Source organism: Idiotropiscis lumnitzeri, chromosome 10 (assembly GCF_059441095.1).
Source record: "Idiotropiscis lumnitzeri isolate Australia: NSW breed Sydney's pygmy pipehorse chromosome 10, RoL_Ilum_1.0, whole genome shotgun sequence".
NCBI lineage: Eukaryota > Metazoa > Chordata > Actinopteri > Syngnathiformes > Syngnathidae > Idiotropiscis > Idiotropiscis lumnitzeri.
The window spans coordinates 12,698,394-12,706,933 of NC_142400.1; the positions used below are offsets into that span (position 1 = coordinate 12,698,394).

General features: G+C 41.5%; 1 protein-coding gene across 6 annotated transcripts in view; it reads left to right on the forward strand.

Annotated features, from left to right (window-relative positions):
* The window catches only part of LOC148329410 (protein MTSS 1-like), a 34,904-nt gene extending 26,709 nt beyond the window's left edge, over positions 1–8,195 (forward strand). The window contains exons 8-17 of one of the 6 annotated variants that reach the window (XM_088307541.1): positions 992–1,149; positions 1,338–1,445; positions 1,513–1,610; positions 2,508–2,772; positions 3,667–3,786; positions 4,573–4,800; positions 4,924–5,139; positions 5,237–5,396; positions 5,474–5,743; positions 6,049–8,195. In XM_088307541.1, the coding sequence (XP_088163667.1) occupies positions 992–1,149; positions 1,338–1,445; positions 1,513–1,610; positions 2,508–2,772; positions 3,667–3,786; positions 4,573–4,800; positions 4,924–5,139; positions 5,237–5,396; positions 5,474–5,743; positions 6,049–6,566 (2,141 nt within the window). In that variant the 3' untranslated portion in view covers positions 6,567–8,195. The remainder of the gene's footprint in view (positions 1–991; positions 1,150–1,337; positions 1,446–1,512; positions 1,611–2,507; positions 2,773–3,666; positions 3,787–4,572; positions 4,801–4,923; positions 5,140–5,236; positions 5,397–5,473; positions 5,744–6,048) is intronic. The other 5 variants (XM_088307542.1, XM_088307544.1, XM_088307545.1 and 2 more) reach the window with 5 other exon arrangements.
* The last annotated feature ends 345 nt before the right edge of the window (positions 8,196–8,540 follow it).

Here is an 8,540-nt window from a genome sequence, read left to right on the forward strand (position 1 = left end):
ATATTTATAATTTGACGTTTTAAAACATGACTTCAGTTGAATTGTTCGGCTCGTAAAACGGATTTGGAGATTGTTCCTTGTTGTTCTGCACAGCAAGTTGAGTTCAATGCAAACACTTCCAAAAGGAAGGTCTCATTCCTTCAGTTGACTTTGTTTCTCTCCTTGTTCTCATGTGTTTCTGATAACCATCCTTCTCTTCCCGGAGCAGATACTTTGGGTAAGTCAGTTAGTGTCACTGCATAGGTAGATGTTTGCAATGCTTTGGTTCCTTTGTAAAGAAGCCATCAAAATGGGCTGATATGGAATATCAGTTGGCAACTCTATAGGTGTCATCTTTATTTTAAGTGCTATGGGTACATTGGTGGTATGCTACGAGTTTAAGAGCCGTACTTAAGGTAACTAACACCCGGGATCTTCCCTTTCATACGTCATCCTCTGCCTCCTTTCCTTTGTTTTCTCATGGCTTTTTTCATTCATGCTGTGCGGTTACACAGCATGTAGAATTGAACTTCAGACTCTCTAGTTTCCCTGGCTTTCAAGCTCTGTATTACCAAGCACAAAAATCGAATGTGTTTCTATCAGGAAAAGGGAATTTGAAGTCTCATGCATCAGTGTCCTCCTATCTTTAATGTCTGTCATCATACAGACTAAATTACACGAATATTTTCTTTCTAGTAGTTTGGTATATAATTAGTTATTGTGTTGTGTGATATTATGTTTTCGAGGTAGTGTGTTTAGACCGATACTATTAAGTGATGCCGCCGCGCGTGAATCAAAGTCTGTTGAATATGACTGGATGATACACATGATCATAGTCTAAACAAAGTATTTTGATCAAAATTGCATTTATAAATTTTTTTATATAATAATGTATATTGTTTCTTACTGCTGTTACCGGTGAATTTCCCCACTGTGTGGTCAATACTGTAAAGTCTTTTTCTTCTGTCCATATGCGTTGTTAATTTTTTTGTGTGCAATTTTTACGTGGCAGGCCGCGGTGATATCCTGCCCCAGTTGGACTGCGCAATGCAAGACGTCAATGACAAATACATCCTTCTGGAAGAAATTGAGAAAGAGGCCCTGAGGAAAGCACTAATAGAGGAGAGACAAAGATTCTGCGCTTTTGTAGCCTTGCTGCGCCCTGTAGTGGTATGTAGTAAGTCGTAGTATGAACATTTTAGTTTTTTTGCAGCACCTCTTGATTATCCTATACTCTTAAAGTTCTTTATGCAGTTACGCTAGATACACATTAGCATATACTGGATAACTGTTTTGCACTGCCAAGTCAATACTTGTAATGATGGCTTACTCTGATCTGCTATGAATGATTCTTCCAGGATGAAGAGACCTCAATGTTGGGAGAGGTTACCCATCTCCAGGCCATCTCTGACGACCTTAAATCACTGACCTCTGATCCACACAAGCTACCCGCTGCCAGTGAACAAGTAATACATCTTTCTTTTTTTAATGATCACTCTCATAAGGTATTACAATCCTCTTTGTTCCTCTCAGGTGATCTTGGATCTGAAAGGTTCTGACTATAGTTGGTCATACCAAACGCCACCCTCTTCCCCTAGCACCACTACATCCAGGAAGTCCAGCATGTGCAGGTAAAAATGCAATATACATGCACAACATACCAAAAAAAAAAAAAAAAAGAAACGGGACATAATTCTTAGATTAGGTGTACATTTATCTACCTATGATATGAATGAAAAATGGAATCACAAATCTTTTGTAATCTTGTATAAGGCATCTTTCACTTGTGCCCTCTAGTAGTGGATATTTACAGCCTGTGAATTATACTAATCGTCGCCTGTGACGAGCGTGGCTTATCTAGCAGGCTGCTCTGAAGGAGCATGTGATTTTTTTTTCCATTCTGTTTTTAATTATTCAAATAAAAATAATTTAATCAAAAATACTGTTCTCTTGACTAAAGGCATGTTTGCAGCTGCTGCAAAGTGAGTGACTGCATAATTGTGCAATGTTGCCTCACATGCGATCTAATGCACGCCATCAAATAATAGCAAATGATTAAATAATCTCTAACTCACGTTACGACAACTATATTTGTTAGTGATCTGTGCTTCCCAACTCCAAGCCCCCATCAGCATGTGGAAATGCCCCTTGCAGGTGACAAAAAAAGTCATCTTGGGCTGAATTCAAGTTCTGAATCAGATTCAGATGTAAATGTTACGTGTTATACCTAGCTTCATATTATTAAGATTTCAACCCTAACTGTGTTCAGTCTACAGCCAAAGTAAGGGAATTGGACTCACTGTTCCAATACCTTTGGTGGGGTTTAACGTATGTACAATATGCTTCAGACACCGATACGTCATGATGGGCCGTGTTAATGGTTTCCTACCCTGTTCCCTCCACACGTCCCACGTCCCTGTCTTCATTTCCTCTTTTCCTCGACTCTCGCAACTTCTATCCTTTTATTTCACCTCTTTTGGTGCCCTTGGCTCTCTGCTCCTCCTGCCAATGTCCCTTCTCTATCAAAGTAGTCTAAACAGCGTTAACAGTAGTGACTCCAGGGGATCAAGTGGCTCTCACTCTCATTCTCCTTCCTCCTCTTCTTCCTCCTCTTCCTCACACCACCTCTTCCACCACCATCAACCTCGCCAACGGTACCGCAGCTCCACGCTGTCCCAGCAGGCCCCGGCTCGTCTCTCCAGCGTCTCCTCCCACGACTCTGGCTTCGTCTCGTCATCGCATGACCAGTGCACATCCTCCATGTCATCGTCACCGATGCCCGCAAAAAGCAAGGTGGGAAGATGCTCTCTGCTTAACGCTTTTAATTGCATCTGTAACGGAAAATAAAATTGTGCATTGTTGTCTGACTTACAACGTGAGTTGGGGGTTCTAGTCATTAATTCTCTACTTAAAGAACCATTAGGGCAATAACGTAATAAGACTGTGGTGAGGTTATTATAGCTTGACTGCACAGGAAATTTGTGTGCTTCCATCGTAGCCTAGGGCAAAGCAGGTCACTCCCGTCCTGCTATTAAACCGTCCACCGCTGTGATAAACTGTGGTTTGGAGAGGCTAGAGCATCCTGAGTTAATATCTTTACCAAACGTGCATCTTAAAATGTAACACACACACTGGGAGTACTTTTTACTGCATACTTATTCACGGGTTTCATTCTTGAAATTCAATCCAAACAAAAAATAATAAAACTGGTAATGTTGGCTTTGTCTTAGGCTCTAATAAATGATTATGGTCATATTAGTTATTTTGTATGCATGCCAGACCATGTATGCCGAGTTCCCCACTTGAAGCTAATATGATGCAATGTGTTTACTTTTTGAAGCTCTTCGACACTAGTGGCTTGAAATATGAATTTGCTTGATCGCCAATAATTTATGATACAAATTGGGGGAGCAGACAGGACTCTTCCTTTAGCAAAGCTAACACTCCCAACATAAATGTCTTGTACTTAATTTTAATACACTTCCCGCTGCAGCTACTCCACAGCCACTATGGTTATGTGACTGCACATCTGAGCACTATGGAAAAGTTACCCGTTCTGTCTAACATACTGCTTGTATCGCTGACTGTCTGTTTCTGCCGTTCTGTCCGTCTGTTTGTCTTTGTCTTCCGCTACCTTTTTTTTTTTTTTTTTTGCCCCGCTTGCTGCTGCTTTGCTTGCCGTCCCAGCCTTGTTCCAGTGCCGGTTGCTCTGATGTGTCAGAGTACGAGCACCTTCACAGTGACTTGAGCAGGGACGACCCCTCTCTAGCAGCAGCTGCTCCTGCATCTCTGCATACTAATGATAAGGTGAAAACACTCATCCGCTGTATTCCGTTCACTCTTTAACATTTTTCCCCACATCCCAGCCCACATCCTGCATCATACTAAACCTCATACCATGACATCATCACACATTATCTGTTATCCCTCACATGACAAAAAAAATAATTCTGACAAGCTCAAGGGAAGCGTGGCCTGTTACAAATACGGACTCCAAATCCAATGTCATTGACATTATTTCTCTTCGTTTAAACAATTTTCATTTAGCTGTTCTTAATTATGTTGTGCCATTTTACAGTGCCCTCAATGTGACAAGGAAAAAAAAACAACTTTGCATTTCCTCACAAAAAGCTTTTTTCGTCTTCCATGTCACCTTAGGGGCTCTGTACCATTTTGATATACAGGATGGGTGAAGAGTCATTTTTCATTTAAAGTTGGTCATAAATTCATATTCCTTTTACAAATGTATTGAAGCAAATGTTACATGTTCGTACATGGGGCGATTAAAGTAAAGATAATGAAAGAATATAAGAAGAAAGTAAGGTGTCACATGACTGGACGTCTAGAAAATCATGAATGAAACTCGGAAATGCTCATTAGTGTCCTCTGTTTAAAAAACAATATAGATAAATAAAATCAGTGATGTTAAAAATTCCATTTCTAATTTCTAGTGCCCACTCTGTTGTTCTCCCTATTATTGTAATGTTTGTGTTTTTTTTTTTTAATTTCATATCTTTTTTCATTTGAGTAATTCATCCCATTCTTTGTTTCTGTTGTCTCGTTTTGTTACAATCCACCAACATACACAAGCAGCTGTCCAATGGCTTTGACCACTACAGCCCAGCCAACTCCCCCACCAATGGTGGGAGTTTGAGCTCAGGCTCCAGCACAGCATTCCCCTTCTTCCCTTCATCCTCCACTTCCTCCTCCTGCCCTACACGATCATGGTCACGTCCCGCCTCAGCACTCCTGCCAGATTTCACTCACAACTGCCCAATGGGCTCTCCCATTATGCATTCCTCTCGTGTTCCCAGCTGGAAGGTTTGTAATGAAGATTTTCCATCGTCTGATCCACATGCCATGTTTGTGCTATAAAATAAGAAGAACTGTGCAGTATGTATTATTGTAACATTCGTCAGAACACTAACTTGCGTTTCTTTCCAGGACTGGGCCAAGCCAGGGCCATATGACCAGCCCATGGTCAATACATTGCGAAAGAAGAAGGACAAGGGGCCTCCCGCTGTAATGTACAGTAATGGAGTTACAGGCAGGGAAAGCTGCGCACCGCAAAGCCTTTCGAGCACTACTCTGGCTCCAGCTGAGATGCAAACACCTCAAAAGGTGTCACTGGAAGAAAGGAACAGGACAACTCCAGTCAAGGTTACTTTTGCTTATCTTGTTGTCTTCTCATGTCAGCATGGCTTGTTATTTTCATGTATTCTCCCTGCCACATCCTCAACTGTATTCATGACTCCAGCCTGGTGAGCTTGAGGCCCACGATGAGCTGGCTGTGGCCTTATCAAGAGGCCTGGAACTAGACCCCCAGAGGTCCAATCGGGACTCAATCCAGTGTTCCAGTGGGTACAACACTCAGACCAATACACCGTGCTGCTCTGAGGACACGATACCCTCACAAGGTAACACAAATTAGTCAAGCATTGCTAAAGTTTAGCTTTGTCAGCACCTTAATCTCTCTCTGTTTCTTCCCCTCCAGTGTCAGATTTTGACTATTTTTCAATGGCGGAGGAACAGGACGCTGAGCAACAGCAGTCTGACTTTGACAAGTCGTCCACCATTCCCAGAAACAGTGACATTGGCCAGTCGTACCGACGCATGTTTCAGACCAAGAGGCCCGCCTCCACAGCCGGCCTGCCCAGCACGCATGTTCCCTACCCTGTACAGGGGGGCTACCCCAACGGAACCTGTCCCTCAACACCCACCCACACATATACAACTTCTGGGCCTTATCCACCTACTCCAACAGGTAGGTACACGCACCACACATATGTCGTCGCATATCCTTTGGAGCCTTACTTGTGAATTTAATTTTCATTTGGTCTCTGACTCATTGTATAATTTAATAAACAACTGATAGTGAATCAGTGACTCTGGCCTTCCTTGCCCACATGCAAGGGTGTCACTAGTACAACATGTCAAGGTTCCACTGCATTTCTAAAACATGTTCTGAACTTTTTTGTTGGCCTGCGTCTGATATATTGTGTGCATACTTTTTTTTGTTTTCAATACACTTATTATACAGTACTATCTTTTGTGTTTCTGTCCGTACAGGTGGTTCAAATCAGGCGTTTTATTCTGGATTCCACAATGTCTCTGGCTCCCATTCTACGGGCCATGGTGCAGTGATTGTCACCCCAGGTGTTGCCACAATCCGCCGCACGCCTTCCTCCAAACCATCCGTCCGCCGCTCAGGCTCCGTTGTAGGCGCAGGTCCAATTCCTATTCGCACATCAGTCATCCCGGTAAAAATTCCAACAGTTCCCGACATGCCAGGAGTGGTAAATGGGAGCAGGAGTGCAGAGGAGATCGAAAGGAGTCTTGATTGTTCCACTTCTCCACGAGGCGACAATGCCGGAGGACCGCGTGTGGTGTCTTGGAGCGGTCAGGCGTCGAGCAATCCTCCCACCGTCCCGCTGCCCAACCAACTGGCGCAGCAGCACCCTCACAGTGAACATGGAGAAACCGAGACTGGAGAGGAGACAGATGGCAACATGCTAGTGGCCATCCGCAACGGAGTCAAGCTCAAGAGGACCCTCACCAATGACCGCTCAGCACCTCGCATTGCGTGATCCAGACGACATGCAAAGTCAAGACCTTGAGAGAGTGAAAAGAGATTTTTTGACATAACGTTTTATTCAACGAGCAAATTCCACCTTTTCTTTTTTGGGATTTCAGAACCACCTTGGGTACTTTTCTTGATGTGCCGTGATGCAAACCACAATTTGACAATTGAGTCAATTGATTGTTAATTTCAGAGGTTAATATGATGACCGTGTGTTCACGTCCGAGGACACTATCTTAAAGTGAGCAAAAAAATCGAGTGGAGTTTATGGCGCCCAAAGAATTATGGGTGCGTTCAAGCCACTGTGAACTGAAAGGACCTTAAAACAACTGCACGCTGATGTGTTGTGAGCAAAGCTGTCGTCCGTCTTGTGTACTTCAGCACCACTGTGGACATTTGTTTGAGGTGGCCATCAAGATTCACTACAAAGAAAACATCAATGCTTGATGTTCTAATTAAAGTTGTGGGTTGCAGCAATACATGGTTGTGCGTTTTCGGTCGGATTCAACGAGTATTGCTCTTGCCGGGCTAAATTGTTGATTATATGTCCATGTTTGCCAAAAGCGTGCACACTTGACTCCTCATGGTCTTCCACAGTGCCGGACACTTTTAACATGATTGTGTAGCAGCACCGTTTTTTTTTTTTTTTTAAATATTATACAGAACGTTGTGTACATATATAGACCTTTTTTTTAATAGAATTTATTAACATTGCCACATACTGTGGAGTTATTCGCGCATAGACCTGACTAATAAATTTTATGTATTTAAACATGAATGTTTAACACGTATATGTTTTTATGGCCGTCTTTAGTTGAAAACGTAAGCGTTTCTTTCTTCTGTCATCTGTGGACAAATTCCAACTTTGATGTTGGAAATGAATGCCCTGTCACCGGGGCTATGGAAACACAACCACTACAAATTGTTTATTTAAGAAATGGTGTAGTTTTCTTCTTACAGGACAACAAGATGTTGCAGCAACATGAGGCTTCATTTCATTAATTTGTGTGTCTGCATTTCAGTTATAGCACTGTGCGATTGTGTAAATAATTAGCTGTACAAACATTTGAATTTATTCTATTTTGCAACAGGTCGCCAGTTTATATCGTAACTGTTGTATTCACACCCATGTTTGAGTTTTCTAGCTTTTTTTTTTGTGGCTTTTGTGCCATATACATTTGGTCTATTATTTCACCTACATTCACAGTATAACCTGCATTTTGTCAGAACAGACTGGGAAGAAAGCTTAAAGAAAAAAAGAATTTAGTTGGTAGCGTTTGTAAAGCCTGAAATGTTTCATTTGTGTTCTAATATAACCTGGTTTATCGAAAAGCAATCTTAATTTCAGCCGTCCGCTTGTACATAGTGTATTATCCACTTTGGAATATACATATTTAAAAGTTAGTATAGTGATTATTATATATATACCAGAGTTTCTTATTGTTTGTATCTACAGTATATTCTGAAGGAGTGGAAAGTCGAGTTGTTTTAGTTGTTCGAGTTTATAATTTCACACACACCGCTTTTGACACATCTGCCCATCTACACAGTTCAACGGGCAAATTGTTCCAAAAAGTACAATATTCTTTTGTGCAATGACCATGTCAGTAATATAATAAAAACAACAACAAAAGGACACCTGTTCCCTCTTTGTACTTTGAATGCTGGATTTTGCTCCTATTTTATTTCTTCTACCTCTAAAGAAGTATTTATTTACTTCCTTTCAAATTAGGCAAATAATGGTTGCTGGCCCTGACATCCGCATTTGAATTTTGCAGTTTCAATTTTACTAAGACATGCATGTTGAAATATGTAATATGGATACATTTTTCATAAGTGTGATTGTGAGTATGAATGCTTGTCTATGTGCCACCTCTAAAGAAATTGGACGGATAAACAATCACGTATGTGCAACATTTTGGCCACCAGGGGTCAGTATTGTCTGTGTTTTTCACGTCCTTTTACTTTATACATAAATAAT